Raw genomic sequence first — 21,289 nt, 5'->3', positions numbered from 1 at the left:
TGGCAGCGCCACACCAGTTACAGAACAACATGCATCTCCGTGTCAGTCCAAATTACGCACAATAAGCAGTTTGAACTCACTGATGTAATGCCATTTATTTTATTTATTAAGTGTTAGTAGGCTCAGTGAAACTGAGTCCAGGGCGATCCAACTCAGAGGAGGAGAGGTTAGTGAGGCCAGCGTCTCCACGGCAGGTGACAGTGCACACGGATCAGCTGCGACAAGCATGGATGAAATAATGAAATAGTAAATAGGACTACAGTAACAGAAATATGTTCAGAATTATGGCCATGGATGTCTGAGCCTCAGCAACTAAAGACTCACAGACAATATTGCATTTTCCGTGCCAATCTTTTTGTTGCCAGTAAGATATTTCATCTATGGGAAATACAGAGGATGACTGAAAGTATTTTCTAAGTGGATTTATCATTCATTTCCCGTCCTAATGTTTAACGGAGATTAAGTAGCCTGCAAACTGAACAGATGTGAAACATTATCCACATAAATGATCATATAATTATGTTTTTTCATAGACAACGTCACAGACTTATGCCAGTAACTGTAGTGGAAACTTTATTTTGTAATGTTTAGTGATTTTCGGCACTTTTCAGTTAAAATTCGCCATGTTACAGAGCCAGAATTTTTTTTTATACATCACAAAGTGTCCTTGAAAACCAGTGTACGCAAGCTTTTCTTGCGTATGCAACGTTTATACATGAGGCCCCAGGTCATCTGGCGCAGCACTCCATCACTCTCCTTCTTGGTCAAATAGCCCTTACACAGCCTGGAGGTGTGTTTGGGGTCATTGTCCTGTTGAAAAATAAATGATGGTCCAACTAAACGCAAACCGGATGGGATGGCATCTCGCTGCAGGATGCTGTGGTAGCCATGCTGGTTCAGTATGCCTTCAATTTTGAATAAATCCCCAACAGTGTCACCAGAAAAGCACCCCCACACCATCACACCTCCTCCTCCATGCTTCACGGTGGGAACCAGGCATGTCTGTTCACCTTTTCTGCGTCGCACAAAGACACGGTGGTTGGAACCAAAGATCTCAAATTTGGACTCATCAGACCAAAGCACAGATTTCCACTGGTCTAATGTCCATTCCTTGTGTTTCTTGGCCCAAACAAATCTCTTCTGCTTGTTGCCTCTCCTTAGCAGTGGTTTCCTAGCAGCTACTTGACCATGAAGGCCTGATTTGCGCAGTCTCCTCTTAACAGTTGTTCTAGAGATGTGTCTGCTGCTAGAACTCTGTGTGGCATTCATCTGGTCTCTAATCTGAGCTGCTGTTAACTTGCGATTTCTGAGGCTGGTGACTCAGATGAACTTATCCTCAGCAGCAGAGGTGACTCTTGGTCTTCCTTTCCTGGGGCGGCCCTCATGTGAGCCAGTTTCGTCGTAGCGCTTGATGGTTTTTGCGACTGCACTTTGGGACACGTTCAAAGTTTTCGCAATTTTACCGGACTGACTGACCTTCATTTGTTAAAGTAATGATGGCCACTCGTTTCTCTTAACTTAGCTGATTGGGTTTTGCCATAATATGAATTCTAACAGTTGTCCAATAGGGCTGTCGGCTGTGTATCAACCTGACTTCTGCACAACACAACTGATGGTCTCAACCCCATTAATAAGGGAAAAAATTCCACTAATTAACCCTGACAAGGCACACCTGTGAAGTGAAAACCATTCAGGTGACTACCTCATGAAGCTCATTGACAAACAAGGGTTTGCAGAGTTATCAAAAAAGCAAAGGGTGACTACTTTGAAGAATCTAAAATATAAGACATGTTTTCAGTTATTTCACACTTTTTTGTTAAGTACATAATTCCATATGTGTTCATTCATAGTTTTGATGCCTTCAGTGAGAATCTACAATGTAAATAGTCATGAAAATAAAGAAACACATTGAATGAGAAGGTGTGTCCAAACTTTTGGCCTGTACTGTATGTTTGTATTTGTCTCTTAAACTTTCATTAAATGCAACTGGAGCTGCAGAGATGAATCGATTAGTCGTCAACCATTAAATTAATCGGCAACTATTTTTGATGTATTTTCTGAGTTACAAAACACCGAAGTAAGAACATAGACATATGTTATAGATCATCTCTTTTGATGTCGTATTTTGAGTCTTCCCTTGATTTTTCAAAACTGCACTCCACTTGAAAAGAACTCCATACCTAAAATACTTATAAAATGTTCAGAGTCTGTGAGCTAGTTTAACCTGCATATTCATTACCAATTATTCTTCACTACTAGCTCCATAAATCATAATAGAACTTTGAAAGCTTGCCGGATAAATCTTACCAAAAACATAAATGTAGATTTCAACAACTTTCAATGTTTGTTATGTCATTGTTCTTATTGTTGTAGGAGGTTTGCTTTGGACTACTGATCTGGCTCCCTCCATAAAAGAACTCATCTTCCACTTGCTGGCTGAGCTTCTGCGAAAGATCCACCACCTGGAGCAGCGCAAGAGCCCCGCTGGCCTCTCCAGTTCCATCGCTCTGCTGCTCAACCCGTGCCTCGCCGTGCTCATGGCCCTGCAGACGGAGCTCCGCAAGCTCTACGACCGCGAGACTCAGGGGTGGACAGCTGGAGGTGCGGGAGCAGGGGGGTCATCCTCTGGAGGCGTGGCGTTGGCTCTGGGGACGGATCAGAGCCGCTTCTCCACCTACTTCCACGCTCTGATGGAGGTGTGTCTCGCCGTGGCAGAGGTGACTCTTCCTCTCAACGTCGGCGGCTCTTCGGTGGGCGCCCTGTCCTCGACCAGCGCCCCCAACCTCAGCGACTCCTCTTCGTCTTCGTCGTCGTCCCCGGGCCAGACGCCGCAGAGCCCCAGCCTGCTGTCCAAGCGCAAGAAGGTCAAGATGAAGCGCGAGAGAGCGGCGGCCGCGGTGGCAGCAGCGGTCTCTGGGAAGCGGGGAAGTGGAGGCGCGCGCCTGTCGGAGAGCGACAGCGCCCTGCTGAACATGGCGGCGAGTAAACCCGAGGACATGCTGTGGTTCCACCGCGGCCTCACGCTCCTCATGATACTACGACATCTCACCAACAAGGACCCGCAGGGCTTAAGCGTGACCAGCGACGCGGTGACGGACGCCTGCCAGGCGCTCGTGGGCCCCACGGCCCACAGCCGCCTGCTGGTGCTCTCGGGTATCCCCACGCACCTGGAGGAGGCCGTGGTTCGAAACGCTATCCGCAGGGCTTGCAACGCACACGGAGGGCTCTTCAAAGATGAAGTCTTCATCCCGCTGCAGGAAGAGGACCCTAAGAAGCCCAAAGTTTCTAGCCCTCAGGATGGCAAAGCGGGCCCTGAACCGGAGCGCCCGTTCCCCAACAGCGGAGGTCCCGAGAGTCCCGACAGCTCCAGCAGCGTGACTCCGGCTATGAGCGTGAGCGCTTCGGCTTCTACCAGCCAGACTTCGATCTGCAGCTCCTCTCAGGGAGTGTCCCGCACTGCCAGCGAGCTCTCCGTTGACCAGGAGCCGTCGGCGGTTCCCCCTCTCACCAACGCCGCGGCTGCTGCTGCTGCAGCTTCGGCAGTCGCATACCCTCAGCAGGGCCCCCAGGACCCTCAGACTGTTTCTAGTCAGGAGAGTCTAGACACCTCCTTGTGTAGTACAGGAAGCCTGGGGAGTCTTGGCAGCTTAGGCGAGCCTCTCGACAGCGCAGAAACGCCGTCCGCATCAGATGGAGGCTCTATGCACACAGTCACCTCGCTGGAGAGCAATGCAGTCGTGGCCAGGCCCATCAAGGGCTATGCTGTCATTGAGGTGGGTTGATAAGGAGCACCATAGCGACAGAGCGCAAAGCATCATCCCTGCTGATTCCTCACATCTGTATCCATTGTTGTCTAAATGCTCAGTTTTTCAGTTTGGCAGCTTATAAAAACTTGTGTAACTTACTTTAACTTAAGTCCTGGTTCTTTACACTGTTGCTAGTGCATCCCACCACACAGCAGCTTTTAGGCATTTCTCGGTTTCCTAGTAGATTGAATTGATAAGGTGGAGAACTTAATGCATTTGAAAGTCAATGGAGAGCGGAGAGTTGTTTCCCCCTCTGGTGGGGGCAGGACTTAAATGCGCTCTGTCTCTATAATAGATCTATAATAATATCATAGATCTACGCTGTTTAATTTTGTCCTGTTGAAATACGCTTGTCTTTCTTTCGTCAATCATAGGTTCGTTCTCGGGCCAAAGTGGAAAAGATCCGTGCCAGTCTTTTCAACAGCAGTGACCTGATTGGCTTGTCCAGTCTGGACGGAGAAGAGGATCTAATGGAGTTGACCAATGAGGAGATCCTCACCGCCTCCAGTGTTAACCAAAGCCTGTTCGACACGCAGGGAAGCTCCGCTCTTGAAGACTACTTTTTGGACAAGTCAGTCAGAGGTTGGTGTTGATTTATATGTTTTCTTACTTTTGAACACTGAAAATAGCTCTGCCAAATCTCACATGTTCCATCTCCATGTTTGAAGGTGACAAGCTTGTACCTGGAGCCCGAGATGTTCTCACAGATATCTTTAAGAGCTGTGTGCACTCGGAGCAGATGCTCAGCCTCACGCCGGCCAAGCCAGTTAAAGTGTCGGACATTTACCTCAGCAAGGAGCAGATCAACGCTCAGACGCCTGGCAACCTGCTGCATACTTTCTTCACCAACGTTAGGCATCCAAAGAAAGTGCTTGAGGACCAGCTTACTCAGGTACATAACGTCATTGGTGGCGAAAACTTTCTGTTTTGCTGAATCGTCCAGTGATCCTTTTGTGCAGTCAATTTTCCAATGTTAGGTCTTGAAACTCTCTCTCGCCTTTCCCTGAGGTAAACCTTTTTGTTTACAATAACTTCTGGGTAGAAGCCTCCTGCGTCCCGTACATTCAGCTTAACAGCGCTGAGCAAACGGGGAAAAGGAACATATGGATATCCTCTCATCTCCTTCATCTAAAATGCATCTTTGATGCTTTCATATGTCAACACTTTGACTAATGTTAGCTTGGGGAGCTAATGTACCTGTCGGGCCACAGACTAAAGACAATGACACCACCCAAACTAGCAGTCAGTCCGACCGGCGGTGACATGTTGCTGTTCCTAACGCTAGATTTGGTTCATCAAAGACGCTCACAAAGCAACACGGGACAGAAAATAAGCGCAGCAGAGACCACAGATAGGTCAGACCTCCGTGTTTAACTAGATATCTTTTAAACTTTATAGTTACGGCTGAAAATGACAACAGAAATAAACAAGTTCAGATTTCACCATTTGTTTACAGAAAGTGATTTTGTTCTGTTAGCGCAATTAGAGATGCACCGATAGAGCGGCCGGTGACCGGAACTGGCCGGTTTTCACGTGCTCGGCCGTGACCGGCGAGCTGCAGGTCAGTCTGACGTATGGCGATTTCATGCCGGTCAACGCTACAATTAACTGACAACATAAGTTATACGAGTTACAGTTCTCACGGACGCACGCACACACGGACGCCACAGCACGCTTTCTTTTTCCTTTCTCTCAACTTCTCCGCCGTGTGTGGCGAGCGTACCCGCTCACGGTGTGAAGCGCGTGTCGGCGCTATTCTCCCACATGTAGGAAACCTCGTGGATTAACCTGCAACATGTCAGCTGTTTGGACATTCTTCAGCGTGTGAGCAGAAGATAACAAGTTTGCAACATGCAACACCTGCAAGGAGAAAGTAGGGCATGGAGGGACGACACCAAAAACCCAAATCACATTATTTTAGTGTGATATTGGATGTGAAAAGAAGGAAATGGTTCTAACATTGCTCTTTAGATGTCTGTGAATGTCCCCCACAGGAGTCATTTATATAGGTCAATTTCATAGTGATCCATTATCTGTTCAAAAATGTTTCTATGTTCTGTGCAAAATGTTCTATTAAAGAAAAGATAGAAAATAAATATTTGCGTGTGCTGTAAAGTGGTTAGAAAAAATGTAATCGGCCTAACTCAAAGAAAGTTGTAATCGGTGCATCTGTAGTATGTGTATTCATGTGTGTCAACATGTTTTGTTTGTGTCAGATTCTAAGAAAGTACGGCACTCCCAAGCCCAATAAGAACAAATACAGCAAAGCGGGAAAGGAACAGCACCAAGGCAAGGTAGTGAGCACCAAGAGGCCAATCACCAAACCTCCCACCAAGGAGAAGTCTGTGCTCAACAGTGTCAGGTGAGTCGTTTTCAAGCATTTTTATGTACATTTATACGTTTTTATGGACCCATTGCCTCACTAGGCAAGATCACCCTACAAAGCAGCCCAATTGGGGTTAGGCATTGAGCTTGAGTTAATGTTGGGATAGCCCATTGATCAGGGGATAGGACCTGAACAAATCGGGTGCCGTTATCTCGAGCGAACGCCTGGCCAATTGTGGAGGGCAGGTCTTGCCTAGAACTGCAGTGGGTTCCATAATAACGCTACATTTACACTTTGACATGGTAATAAAATGTAATTAGCTGGTGTCTCTCTTCTGCCAGGACTGCTCTGAGTGAGAAGAAGACCGTCCTGAAGCCAAAATCTCCTGAGAAATCCAGACCTGATGAGAAAGATGTGGAAAAATCTCCTGCTAAGAAAGCTGAAGGTTGGCAGTAATGACACAAATATCACTCGATACGTTAGTTGATGGAAGTTTTGTTGAGAATGATACGATGAATGATGATTAGATGTGTGCAGAGCACTACTCCCCTTTCTTTGCTAACAACTACGAAGTAGAAGACACCACAAAGACAGAAACGTAAAGGGTAACTTCATGTGTCTGACAACATTATGGAAAGGATCCCTACAGAGATAGACCTTTTAGTTAAAGAGTAAGATCCTTTTAGTTTAACATGAAAATAGCCCTGAAATCGCCATCACCAAACTACACCAGACTCCATGTAAATAATCAGGACTTTTAGCGTGTATAGAGCCAGCATATCTCCACCAGACTCCATGTAAATAATCAGGACTTTTAGCGTGTATAGAGCCAGCATATCTCCACCAGACTCCATGTAAATAATCAGGACTTTTAGCATGTATAGAGCCAGCATATCTCCACCAGACTCCATGTAAATAATCAGGACTTTTAGTGTGTATAGAGCCAGTATATCTCCACATGTAAATGGGTGAATTAAGTGTTCATTTCAACCAAACCAGAGTGGTGATTGTTGGAACAGCGGAAAGATGAACCAAGACGGCTTTTGGTAGTTTTATTTAGTTTCTGTCCACTTTGAATGTGTGTTTTACGATGATAAAAGTCCTGATTATTTACATGGAGTCTGGTTGAGTTTGGTGATGGTGATTTCAGGGCTGTTTCATGTTAAACTAAAAGGATCTTACTCTTTAACTAAAAGGTCTATCTCTGTAGGGATCCTTTCCATAATGTTGTCAGACACTTAGAATAATAATCTGAGTCTGTCAGTGGAGCTGAATGTGCAAAATTGTCCATTAATGTACATTACAGCTTGTTTCGCTGTTGCCAACTGCAGCTGTCTTACTTAATACTGGACCAGTTTCAAAGATTGTTGTTACCATCAGTCACTTAGACATAAATAGATGGGGAAAATGGTGTCCAGGTGAAAAATCAGATTTTCATAATAAAACAATTAGTCAATAAACTGATCAATCCAGTGACAGAACAGATCTTGTGCTTTTCTTTTATGTAACTGTAAATGAAATGTATCTTGGTATGATTTTACTGATGGCCAGACAGAATTACACTCTGGTCACATGCAACGTCCTGCTGTGACGCTCTACTACCTAATGAGTAAATGTGAGTCGTGTTGTGAAACCCAGCTGCCTGACATACTGTACCACTCTGTCTTATTAAGTCCCAGAGGAGAAGTACCTGACACTGGAAGGCTTCCATAAATTTGCCGTTGACCGTGCCAAGCAGGACATCCGTAGTGTCTGGAGGGCGATTCTGGCGTGTGGTTACGACCTCCACTTGGAAAGGTGAGTCCCGGGGGAAAGTACATGACCAGCACTCAGACGGCTGTAACTCGAATACTGTCACATTCACCGGCTGTCTGGCAACAGAACATGTTGTTGACGTCCTTCTTCATTTTCACACTAGTCATCTTAGTGTAACCTAACATGACATGTGGCCTTTTTTCCTGTACTTGCAAATAGAAAAACACAGCAGCCCACCAATCACACCCTCCAGTGTACGTTATATTGTGATTATACAACAACAGTTACCAATGAACTAAAAGTTATAATCAAACTGTATTCATATACATATGGGGTGGCAGTAGCTCAGTCTGTAGGGAGTTGAGGGTTGCTGGTCCCCATACGGACCAAAGTATGGTGGTGGACTGGTAGCTGGAGAGGTGCCAGTTCACCTCCTGGGTGTTGCCACGGTGCTCTTGAGCAAGGCACCGAACCCCCAACTGCTCGGGGCACCTTTCCATGGGCAGCTCCCTCACTCTGACATCTCTCAATTAGTGCATGTATAGGTACTGAGCATGTGTGTGTAATTTAGGCCTGTGTGTAATGTGTGTAATAACAAGAGTGAAAACATTGTAATTAATTAATGAAGTATAAATTATTATTATTATTATTATTATTATTGTCTGGCAAATTTGCTCTTAAAATGGGGAAAAAAGCAGCAGAGACGATTTCTGGTCCCCTCCTGTTCAGTCTGCAAGCTAAATTAAGCTAATGCTAGCTTTGTAAAGAATACATGCCACATGTGAACACTAAACTGCTTGCTAGCTCAATCGTGTTGTAACTTTAATCTGTCTACAGATTTCTCTCCTTCACATTTAGCAGCTATTTTTAACGTAACATTAGCTCTGTCTGCAGCGCAGCTGATGTGATCCAAACATTTCCAGTACAGCGCTGTAACAAAGAGTTGTGGAATCCAATAAGTCATCTTATATAAATATATTGGAGAGTTTCTGTGTTGCACAGTGTTTCATGATTTATTTTTATGAATCCAAATGTTTTAAGAAACTGTTTTTGATTCAACTCTGAACACTGAAATGGGGGAGTAATATTTTTAGTGATGAGCCTGATCTGCTGGCATGCTGATTTGAGCACTTACTAAATGTCTACTCTTCCAATCAGATTGCGTCATAAGGTTTACTTGTTGTGTAATGATGAGTGTCTGCTGACTGACTGAATACAGTTGCACTATGTACACTTTTCCCAGTGTTAAAATGTGTCTTAGATTTTGGATATTGTAATATCGTGATATGACATAAGTGTTGTCTTCTCCTGGTTTTAAAGGCTGCATTACAGTAAAGTGATGTACTTTTCTGAACTTACCAGACTGTTCTAGCTGTTATATTATTTGCCTTTTCCCCACTTAGACATTACTGATGATTATTTATCTAAAATCTAAGTGTGAAGATATTTTGTCAGAGCACCCATTGTCAACCCTAGAATATCGCCGCAATATCGATATCGAGGTATTTGGTCAAAAATATCGTGATGTTTTTTTCCCGCTTTATTTTGATAATTGTTATCGTTTAAATATGAGTGACTAAGCATTGTGGGAGGCCTGTGTGTTTAACAGCAGCTGTCCTCTGTACCAGGTGCACCTGTATAGACACTCGGCACGCCCAGAAGGCCTGCAGGAAGTGGAATTTGGAAATGGACGTGGCATTGGTCCAGTACATCAACAGGCTGTGCCGTCACCTGGCCATCACACCCGCCCGACTGCACCCCCATGAAGTGTACCTGGACCCCGGAGACACTGCGGATCCCCGAGTGGCCTGCCTGCTCAGTGAGTCAAAACCACTCGTTTGTTTCTGTCTGTGTAGAAAAGAAATCCAAAACCCTCTTTCTTACTCTTAATAATATTGTTGTTTGAATCCAATGCCCACTAGGGCTGTCAATGAACATTTTAATTTATTTTTAACCTTTATTTTACCAGGAAATAATCCTGTTGAGATTGAGATCCTTGCCAAGACAGCAGTATAATAGTTCCATATTAAAATAGAAAAAACAGACATAAAACAGAAAAACAGTTGGCAATTTAACATCATCTCAACATAATCACCAGCAGCGCTCAGTAGCCCCACATGTGCATTTAGTAATCAAATAGTCCTTTTATACTAATTTTAAACTGTGTCATTAATGGTAGGTAGTCTAATTTAAGCTGAGTCTGCAATTTTATACCAGGATGAGGGTGCAAAAACTTTAAAGGCACTTTCACTCGAGACATTTCGCGTATGATGGAAGATTACATTTCTTGGTGGTGACTTTAGGAGTCAGGAGAGAACACAAGTAAGGAGGCAGTTAACTGGGGCAGCTGTGGCTCAGTGGTAGCGCGGCCCTGCAGTCCCATGTCGAAGTGTCCTTGGGCAAGACACTGAACCCCGAGTTGCCCCCGATGCTGTGAATCGGAGTGTAAATGTGTGTGAATGTTTATCTGATGAGCAGGTGGCACCTTGTACGGCAGCCTCGGCCACAGTGTATGAATGTGTGTGAACGGTGAATGGTTCCTGTACTTGAGTAGTCGTTATGACTAGAAAAGCGCTATATAAAAACAGCCCATTTTACATTTACACAGTATGGCCTTAAAAATAAACCAATGCTCCAACCTGCGACTGTGCAAGGAAGGCCAACCATGTACTCTCATACAAGCTACAGTGATGAGTATGAAAACTAGAATTAGTTACAAATCTTAGTGCTTCAAATATAAATTTGAATTGGAAAAAAAACAAAATAGACAAATATTAAAATGTATTTTCAAATATTGTCGGGAAGAAAAGCAGCTCTACCGCCTCGTGCATTCTCACGTGGGGGTGTGTGCCGCTGCTGCCTAAACGTTCAGCTCCCTGTCCAGTGTTTCCTCTAAGTTGATTGGCAAGTGGCGGTCCGCCACGGTTAGATTTCTCCCGCCACGGTATCAGAAATATATATACACAAAAAGCCGTCGACAGAGAATAGTGCAGACATGCGCTTCACAACGTGAAGAGAAAAGGGAGAAAGAAAAAAGAGACAGGCTGTCCAGAGGACCGGTTGAGATGGCATGTGTGCATTCTTGACAACTTTAAGTCGTATAACTTATGTTGCAGTGTTTCCTCTAGGATTTTTTTTTTAGCAGTGGGGGCAGATCTGTCCGGACCCCCCCCCCCCCGCGCCCCGCCGGCACGAATGTTTTACGTATTAAACAGAACTGACACTTCGCTGCAACAAAAACACATATTTATTCGCCTCTATTCACACACAATAAGGCATATTTTGATTTCGTTTTGATTGAACTGTATTTTTGAGGAACTGTAGGTCTACAAAATTATTTTTACAAGAAATTGTTCATAGGGAAACCAAAACCCAAAGTAGGCTATATATAGTATGAAACCATTCATAATGAAACTAATTGCATATTTGCCTCAGTGGCAAAGTTGGCAGCCTTGCAGTGTGCATTTGATTTTTCTTGGCTTTTGGGAAAAATAACTCCAAGGCTGGGTTACACTAGAACGGCCAGGACGGTCATTTTGACCGTTTTGATATTTATATGTGTAATAACTTTGCTAAATAAACAAATACAATCCTGCTGGTACCTGACTTTTCCTAAAAGAGTCTGTATTTTCATTTAAAATAGTTTTTATATACTGTACATTACACAAAAGGCAAAGAAAAAACAATCACTTTGACCTATTTTGGCCATACTACATACTGACCGCTCGGATTTTCGCGGTTTTGTTTTTAATCTTTTGCGTGGTTGAAGATGCATCTTGGTTGTTTAGTAATAATCATAGTCTCTGTCAGAGAAACGTAACTAGCGGTCTCGAGTAACAAGTGTGGGCAATGCATCACCGATGGGCCGAAGGCAAAGCCAGAGTCGGTGAATGAATTTCCCCCAATATGTTTCATGAATGTATGAAATAATCACGGTTTAGCCTACTATGCCATGATATGATATCAAGGGCGTTGTATTGAATCAACAGCCACGTGCAATTTATCTAGCAGGTGAAGGTGAAACTGAAAATATGCGAGAACTATAGACTAATACAGGCTTAAATTAACTGACAATACAGTGTTTCCTCTAAGTTGATTGGCAAGTGGCGGTCCGCCACGGTTAGATTTATCCCGCCACGGTATCAGAAATATATGTGTATATATATATATATATATATATATACATATATTGCCCACACTTGTTACTCGAGACCGCTAGTTACATTTCTCTGATAGAGACAATAGCTAAGTTTCCATCCACTTGTCAATCGAATTATCTGAAGTTCGGTAAAAAAACTCATGCGAATAAAGCTGTTTCAGTGTGTGTTTCCATCCAACGGCTTTAAAGCGAATAAAAACCTGTTGCGTAATGACGTCACATGCTGTTTTGCGATTAAATTGGTATATCGAATTGATTTGAGACATTTTATGGTGTTTCCATTCATTTTTGCACTGAATCGCACAAGATTCAAGCGAACTTTTGCGAACAAAGTTTTGCTAGACAGAAGTAGTTGTTGTTGTTGTTGTTGTTGTTGTTGTTGTTAATATTAGAAGCCAAGCTATAAGCTCCGATGGGCCTTTGGCCGAGGATCTGATCCAGCTCATCTAAAAGGTGGAACTTGCCTTTTATTTTCCCTCCGGCACCGCTGCGAGACAACTCTCTTTTTTTGAGCCGTGTATCGCTGTTTGAGCGCCTTCCATTTACTCCGCAGGACGTGGCTTGTCGTAAGGGACATTTTAAAACGCTTAACGTGGAAAAGCTTAAAGGTATAGTGGAGGATTATCCCGAATTTTAGAAAAGATCCGCCCTCTCCACCTTTTGAAAAAATGCACATGCGCAACACTCTACCTGCTCCCGAGAGGGAACGCCTATTAAACGTGTGCACGAGAGTGCACTGTTTACAAGTTGCTGTCGGCATGGCTCATACAAGCTACTTTCCCAAAGAAGATTTGCACTTTTTCACAAATTGAGATGTTTACCGTGTGTGTGCGGTGCGTGACTTGTGCCAGGGCTAGCATCGCTAATCATAGCTTACATCAACGTTCACTAGCAGTGATTTTAAATGGATTTCTCCAAATAGCCAAACTTTACCTGTCGAGTAGAAACTTCGCGACTGAGGCATCAGTGGAGAGCCCAGCCTGTGCTTTTAGCGCACGCCAGCGTGTGAAACATTCTCCCAAAAACACTCTGGTCTTGTTTCTTTCTTCAGAGGCCTTTCTCTTCTTGTCATACAATTCCTAGACACTTTTTCTCTCGCGACCCTCAGACATTTAGAAAAAACACGGTGAGAGCGGCGAGCTTCAATGAATGGCTGAAACCGTAGCTCACTACCTATGCTCACCACACATATACACCTGAAAGTATTCATGCGCAGAAAGCGAAAACTACCCTAGGGACGAGCACGTACGACGGCCTTACGTAAACATATCACCAGAATGATTGACAACTAGGAGGACCAATAGTCTTGATGATCCACCCGGAAAAAGAAAATCCTCCATAATACCTTTAACGTGGTTTAATGTATCTAAACAATGATCAATCATCACCAGATGTATCATGGTCATATCTTGTCATGAACACTTAAGCCTGTCAAAAAAAACTAAATCAAAATCCAACGATTAAGTTATCTCACGTTAATGTGTCAGATAACGTCCAGAATATTTGGACATTGGGTTAGATTTGACCGTTTTAAGTGGTTATGATGAGCAATATAGAAGAGGATTTTTTTGGTGATGATTGATCGTTGTTTAGGTACATTAAACCACGTTAAGCTTTTTCACATTAGGACTTATAAAGCCAATGAGAACCGTGGAGAGTCAACCCCCAGCCGCTCCGCTGCCCTGAAGCAGAAACGCTTTGTCAGATAACGTCCATAATAATTGGACTTTGGGTTAGATTATTTGACAGTTTTCATATGAGGAGCAATATGAGAGAGAAATTAGGTAATCATTGATCATTGTTTAGGTACATTAAACCACGTTAAGCTTTTTCCTCGCCATAAGGTGCAATGATGAAGAAAACATTAACGTGAGATAACTTCTATAATCGTTGGATTTCGATTTAGTTTTTTTTGACAGGCTTAAGTGTTTATGACAAGATATGACCATGATACATCTGGTGATGATTGATCGTTGATCGTTTAGATACATTAAACCACGTTAAGCTTTTTCACGTTAAGCGTAACCTTTGTTGGTCATTTCCTTCGCGAGCTCCTGATAAATGATGGCGTTTCTTAGCTTTTTGCTATTTGAAATAGCTGTTATATTTTTCTGGTAAATTAAATTTAAAAAGTATCTTGTTTCCTCGTTTGTCCTGTTACATCTGTTTTTGTTGACAGCTGTCATGTGTGCAAACAGAGCGGAAATACTTGGCGGAAATGAACTGAAACTTCTTCTTCTTCGTTTTATTGCGGGTTGCAACATAAAATGACCTAAAACTTAATTGCAATTCATTATTTATTCGGCAAATAACGTTTCCATCAGCGTTTATCGCATAAGCCGTATATCGATCAAGAGAAAATCCGATGAGACCGAACGTATTTTCTTTGAGTCGATATTCATGAAATTCAGTCGGATTTTACTGTTTCCATAAGGCATTTTTCATTCGATATCACTTAATTTGGATAAAAACGGGTCGATGGAAACATAGCTTATGATTATTACTAAACAAGCAAGATGCATCTTCAACCACGCAAAAGATTAAAAACAAAAACGCGAAAATCCGAGCGGTCAGTATGACAGTATGGCCAAAATAGGTCAAAGTGATTGTTTTTTCTTTGCCTTTTGTGTAATGTACAGTATATAAAAACTATTTTAAATGAAAATACAGACTCTTTTAGGAAAAGTCAGGTACCAGCAGGATTGTATTTTTTTATTTAGCAAAGTTATTACACATATACATTAAATTTCAAAACGGTCAAAATGACCGTCCTGGCCATTCTAGTGTAACCCAGCCTTGGAGTTTTTTTTCCAAAAGCCAAGAAAAATCAAAAGCACACAGTAAGGCTGCTGACTTTGCCACTGAGGCAAATATGCAACTAGTTTCATTATGAATGGTTTCATACTATATATAGCCTGCTTTGGGTTTTGGTTTCCCTATGAAGAATTTCTTGTAAAAATCATTTTGTAGACCTACAGTTCCTCAAAAATACAGTTCAATCAAAACGAAATGAAAATATGCCTCATTGTGTGTGAATAGAGGTGAATAAATAGATTTGTTTGTGTTGCAGCGAAGTGTCAGTTCTGTTTAATACGTAAAACATTTGCCGGCTGGGGGGTGGTCCGACAGATCTGCCCCCACTGCTAAAAAAAAATCTTAGAGGAAACACTGCTGTCTGATTGAGGAAGGACAACAAACGAGGGTGAAACAGGGCGTCTTCTATTTCACCCACGTTGACACAAACGAAAATGCCTAAGTGGAGAGAAGACAAGATTTGGAAACTTCTGTCGGTAACAGCTGACGCCAAAATCGCCAGGACAATTTCAGGGACCGGCGAGAGACTTGGTTGTTTATGACCCAATTACAAACCGGATGCGTGATCGCGGTGTGATCCGCGTCATGTCCTGCCTCCTGCACGCTCCAGAAAGAGAGAACGAGAAAGGTCTACAATGTTTAAATAAAGTTTAAACATAAAGGGCGCCTGGGTAGCTCAACTGGTAGAGCTCCTCGAAGTAGCGGCCCTGCGGCCCTTTGCTGCATGTCATTCGCCCTCTCTCTCCCCTTTCATGGCTGCAGCTGTTCTATATAAATAAAGGCCTAAAATGCCCAAAATATTATCTAAAAATAAATAAATAAAAATAAGTGTAAACATTAAGTTTTATGTAATGTAGAACATTATTTCGTTAGTTAAATGCAGATCTTTTAAAATGCATGTGTATGTTGAAAAAAATATACAAGTAGCGATGTATTCCGTTGTATTGGTTTGCCCTCTTATGAACATAATGCAACAAAAGGATATTCAAACATATGTGTTTTTTTTAATATTCGAATGTCATCTTTAGCCAGTTTTGACAGCCCTAACGCACACTGTCGTCTATGGTGTTACATGCATACGTGTAACACGTATATGTATATAGGTGTCATACTGCAAGTCACACTTGCTCAGTTGTTGTGTCATCTTGTATATTGCGTGTGTTTTCCAGACGTGCCCGTGGAGAGCATGCGCTTGCGTTTTGCTCTGCTGCAGTCCCTCAACAACACCCTGGAGAGTTTCTTCCTGCCGCTGGTGGAGCTGAGACAGACACACACCTATCAGAACAGCATTGCGGCGCTGTTATGTGAGGCCAAAGGTAAACAGGATGTAACACGTCAAGGGGGGCGTAATGGGGCCAAGTCGGTGCGACTGTATCAGTGTTTGCACCTTTCATTGTAAACCTGCCTTGTTAAAACACAAATTTCTGATCAGATGTCATCATTTACACTCGATTTACCTGCTTTCTCCGCCGGTTACAGGTCTGAACTTCTACGACACTAAGGTGACTGTAATGAACAGAGTACTGAATGCCACGGTACAGCGGACAGCTGACCACGCAGCCCCAGAGATTACACTGGACCCTCTAGAGATTGTTGGAGGTACGCTTTCCTTTCACTAGTTCACGTTTATTGTTTCTAGAGATGCACCGATAGACCGCCCGGTTTTCACGTGCTCGGCCATGACCGGTCGACCGGCAGGTCAGTCTGACATATGGCGATTTCATGCCGGTCAACGCTACAATTAACTGACAACATATAAGTTATACAAGTTACAGTTCTCAACGCACACACGGACGCCACAGCACGCTCTCTTTTTCCTTTCTCTTAACTTCTCCGCGGTGTGAAGCGCGTGTCGGCGCTATTCTCCCACATGTAGGGAACCTCGTGGATTAACCTGCAACATGTCAGCTGTTTGGGAATTCTTCAGCGTGTGTGCAGAAGATAACAAGTTTGCAACATGCAACACCTGCAAGGAGAAAGTAGGGCGTGGAGGGACGACGCCAAAAGCCCAGATCACATTTTTTTTATTGGATGTGAAAAGAAGGAAATGGTTCTAACATTGCACTTTAGATGTGTGTGAATGACCCACACCAGGAGTAATTTATATAGTTCTATTTCATAGTGATCCATTATCTGTTCAAAAAATTTTCTATGTTCTGTGCAAAATGTTCTATTAAAGAAAAGATAGAAAATAAATATTTGTGTGTGCTGAAACTGAACCTGAAAATGAGCGAGATATAGGACATTTAAGCAGGCTCCAGCCCTGAATGTTTTAGGCCGACCTTACCTTCTTTCAGAGGCTGTAGCCGGTTCAGTGTTAGAGCTATCGTGAATATATTGCTATCATATGAAACTTGGAAACCTGAGGAATCCAGTGGTGTCATGCTAGTTTGTGGAGAGAGGGGGTCTAAATTTTGAGCATGCCCCTGGTCCCAATTGGTTTGGGCTGAGCCCTTGTCTTTAAGTGATCAATTTGGTTTCTAAATTAAGCTCAAGTAGCTGAAGTCTAATACTTATAATCTCCCTTCATTTCAGATGCAAAATATTAACTGTAATTATGGCCTATTAGTGTCTTTGTGAAGTCGAGGCAGGGCTAAGACTGAGTGAGAAGTGGTTAGAAAAATTGAAATCGGAATCAGCTAAAATCGGTATCGGCTGGCCTAACTCAAAGGAAATCGGAATCGGCCTAGAAAGTTGTAATCGGTGCATCAATAATTGTTTCCCATTTGATTTACTTGGCTCTTTGCACACGTTCTTTCTAACTCTCTAGCATTTTTGTCCATCAGGTGAGATCCGATCGTCGGAGAACACGTATTTCTGCCAGGCGGCACGCCAGCTAGCCTGCGTGCCGTCGTCCCAGCTGTGTGTGAAACTGGCGAGCGGAGGAGACCCGACCTACGCCTTCAACATCCGCTTCACTGGAGAGGAAGTTCATGGCACAAGTTAGAATGTCTCCTTCACGTCTTTCTTTCTGTACCGCCCTGCAGACATTTTACTTTTATTTTACTAGATTTTATTTTCAGAGCCAACTGTAGCTTTGATGATTGTGTCTCTCCAGGTGGCTCCTTCAGACATTTCCTCTGGCAGGTGTGTAAGGAGTTACAGAGCTCGGCTCTTTCCCTGCTGCTCCCCTGCCCCAGCGCTGCAGCCAACCGTAACAAGGTAAGGTGGTTCTGTATCTGTCATGCTCTCACAATGTCCCATTTTGGACACTGTTGGTCTTCTCAACAAGGCAAACGTTTCGGCCCGAATATAACCCTTTCTTTTTTCTTTTCTTTTTCTGTTAATATGTCTCAAAAAGTGGGCTCGTCTTATATTCAGGTCAATATAGATTTATAACCGCTGATAGCACCAGAGCACAGGAGTGACGTTATTTTCATCAATACAAATGTTTCAAAAACTGTTTTTGATTCAACTCCAAAATGCAATGGAGTAATATTTTTAGTGATGAGCCTGATCTGCTGTCATGCAGATTTGAGCACGTTCTAAATGTCTACTTGTCCGATCAGATTGCCTGCTCGGATCTACTTGTTGTGTAATGATGAGTATCTGCTGACTCTGAATTGGATTCATTTGTGCATGTTTTTATTTTTTTTGTTCTTCTAAAATACAGTTGCACAATGTACACTTTTCCCAGTGTTAAAATGTGTGACGCTAATCCAATTTAACAACACTCCAGACATACTAGATGGTGTAGATGTTGAGTGTACACTTTTTAAACTCCAATATAGATTCACCAGAGCGCGGGAAGCATATTTTTGTCCGAACTAGAGAGTAGTAACTGAGCCCGACCAGAACACAACAGGCATTCTGTTTTTCACGTCCGAACCGACCCGAGTCCCACACAGGTAATGTAAACGGAAGCTCTGAGTTTGTATCACGCTGTCGAGAGTGTGGCTCGGGACACATAACACGTTTCTGTCGATGTATCTGTCTGGGGACGCTGCTGAAGCTGTGCAGACATCAACAGACACTATGTTTTCCCTAAAAAAAAGAACCTAAACAGCCCAATCGTTATTATAAAAAGGCCGACCAATAGACTACAGGTTACTTTCATTTTTATACTGTTCAAGGTAAATGCCAAAGGTTGATCATTTACAAATGTAATGTTATTCCATTAAATTTAAGGTAATTTAAATGTGACAATTTCATCTAAAACATATTGAAAACATGATTTTATTTGAAAGATGTTAAAAACAACAGCCTACCTTGGTTTATTCCATACCATTGTTTTAATATCATTATGTATAAAAATGATTTTTATTTATAAAATAAGGTTTTGTCTTCAAAGGGTCTTTTTCCCAAAAGGAGCGGGATCGTCTTATATTTGAGCTAGGGGTGCACCGGTCCCGATATTGACAAAATAGCTGGACCAGGGATCGGAAAAATGAACCGATCCACGGGCCGATCCAGTTTTTCCCCCTCTGTCGCATGTGTGTCGCACTGGAAGAGTTGAGTGTACAACTAAATAAGAATTCAATACATTACATTTATGTTATTTAGTTTTAGTTAGGAAAGTCTTAGGAGAGTGCCTTTAGTCTCTCCCACATGGTGAAAGGAAGGTATGAGGTGGAAGGTGTACAGTGTATTATTAATTCAACAACCGTATCGGATCAGTATCGGGTATCGACAGATAAACAAAGCCCTGGCATCGGTATCTTATCGGGACTGAAAAAGTCGGATCAGTGCATCCCTAATTTGGGCCTATACGGTACTGTATGTTCTAGGATTGGACCGCCTGCATTCTCAATGTTTCCCCACAGTTTTAAAACCTAACTATGAAATGTTTTGAGTGTGGTTCTCAGTAGGTGCAGAGAGAGTTTTGTTCTCAGAATCGTGTCTTGCACCATGAAGTGAAGTACAGATGGCCGTCGTATGAGTCACTGTTGTTTCCCGATGTCCTCAGGGGAAGTACGTCCTGACGCCGTGCCCTATCAGCTACGCGGAGGAACAGCTGTTGCACTTCTTCGGTCAGCTGCTCGGCATTGCCATCCGTGCAGATGTGCCCCTCCCTCTGGACCTGCTGGGCTCCTTCTGGAAGGGTCTGGCGGGCGAGGACCTGGACCCGGAGCAGGACCTGCAGGAGGCCGACGTGCTCACGTACAACTACGTCAACAAGTTTGAAAATGTAAGGGACCAGAGGCCCGTTCCAGAAAGCAGGTTTAGGGAAAACTCTTGAGTTTGTTAACCCTGAGATGAGGGAAACTCCCGAGTTTTCCGTTTCAGAAAGAGAGGTAACTTAACCTCAGAGTCAGTTACTATGGTAACTGAGCCTGTGAACCTAACCTGGTCGGGAGCAGGTTTTCTTCAACAAACCCAGAGTTTCTCTCAGTCTCCTCCCTCTGACACAGTGTCGGAGGGAGGAGACTGAGAGAAACTTCTTCTCTCTCATTTCCTCATTCATTCATTCAGTCTGTGTCAGGCGCATTTTAATGCAGTGTTATCTTAAAAAAACGTATTGTTAGGCAGATTATAAAAGTTTTTTTCTCAAACATGTCATGTCCTTCTGTCAATGATCCCGTTGATGAAAAAGCTGTATTAATTCACAGAGTTTATGTCGGGAAATGATATTGAGCCCCAACTAAATGTATTTTCATTTCCACATTTTTTCACAGTCCATCAAATATGTAGATACCTTATCCGTCCTCATATCACTAACATCCACCATCGTGGACAGGCTTTAACATCCCAGCAGATTCTTTGTGTCGCATTACGTTTTGTGCAAACGGCAGTTTTCTTTATAACAGTATCGGATCATACTGTAATAGTAAAGCCACTGTATGCAGAGCCGTCAGAAAAGTCTGACTCGCTCTGAAACCTTTTTTTAAACATTTTTTGTAGTGTTCCCTGGACACAAACCAGTGACAGCTATTAAAAAGAAATAAATGATTATAAATTATAGTTCTGTTAATGATCATGGTGCTGCAGCCCCAGAATGGGATTAGTAGTAGCTTACTTTTTCGCCCGCAGGATTGCACCTAAATCAAATTATCCATAATCTAAATTATAGGTGTAATACAATTCCAGTTTTCACCAGTAATATTATAAGTTAACTGTGATTTAAATATGAAATGAATACACTGTTACTGCATACGCATTGACTCAAGCAGCAATTTTCTCCCACACCAATTCTCTCTCTTTTGCAGCATCAGCCGCTGTCTTGCTTTTTTAACGAAATGCATGTTCAAACTGGCTGTTTGTGCGCATGAGTATTTCCGATAATCAGTTTGTTTGTGGTTGTTACCATGGTGAATCATAGTATCAAGGCTCCATTCATGCTGCCTTTTTTATTGTGGTGGTGCACGCGCGTGATTGAACCAACTCATATCAGCTGTTCTGGAACCGAAAACTCAGTTTCCCATCTCAGGGTAAATCAACTCAGAGTTCAGGGTTAGACTCAGAGTTTGTTAAACCTCCTTCCTGGAACGG

General features: G+C 42.9%; 1 protein-coding gene across 4 annotated transcripts in view; it reads left to right on the top strand.

Moving 5' to 3' along the window:
* The window catches only part of LOC120560309 (probable E3 ubiquitin-protein ligase HECTD4), a 111,256-nt gene that overhangs the window by 83,714 nt on the left and 6,253 nt on the right, over window positions 1–21,289 (top strand). For all 4 annotated transcript variants that reach the window (XM_039802645.1, XM_039802643.1, XM_039802644.1 and 1 more), the window contains exons 61-72: window positions 2,374–3,773; window positions 4,181–4,388; window positions 4,475–4,698; window positions 6,023–6,168; window positions 6,474–6,577; window positions 7,806–7,929; window positions 9,516–9,706; window positions 16,030–16,176; window positions 16,340–16,459; window positions 17,647–17,802; window positions 17,919–18,022; window positions 19,767–19,988. In XM_039802645.1, the coding sequence (XP_039658579.1) occupies window positions 2,374–3,773; window positions 4,181–4,388; window positions 4,475–4,698; window positions 6,023–6,168; window positions 6,474–6,577; window positions 7,806–7,929; window positions 9,516–9,706; window positions 16,030–16,176; window positions 16,340–16,459; window positions 17,647–17,802; window positions 17,919–18,022; window positions 19,767–19,988 (3,146 nt within the window). The remainder of the gene's footprint in view (window positions 1–2,373; window positions 3,774–4,180; window positions 4,389–4,474; window positions 4,699–6,022; window positions 6,169–6,473; window positions 6,578–7,805; window positions 7,930–9,515; window positions 9,707–16,029; window positions 16,177–16,339; window positions 16,460–17,646; window positions 17,803–17,918; window positions 18,023–19,766; window positions 19,989–21,289) is intronic.

Source organism: Perca fluviatilis, chromosome 6, assembly GCF_010015445.1.
Source record: "Perca fluviatilis chromosome 6, GENO_Pfluv_1.0, whole genome shotgun sequence".
NCBI classification, from domain to species: Eukaryota; Metazoa; Chordata; class Actinopteri; order Perciformes; family Percidae; genus Perca; species Perca fluviatilis.
Note: the sequence above shows the minus strand (reverse complement) of the source record. Positions and strands in the feature narration are given on the sequence as shown.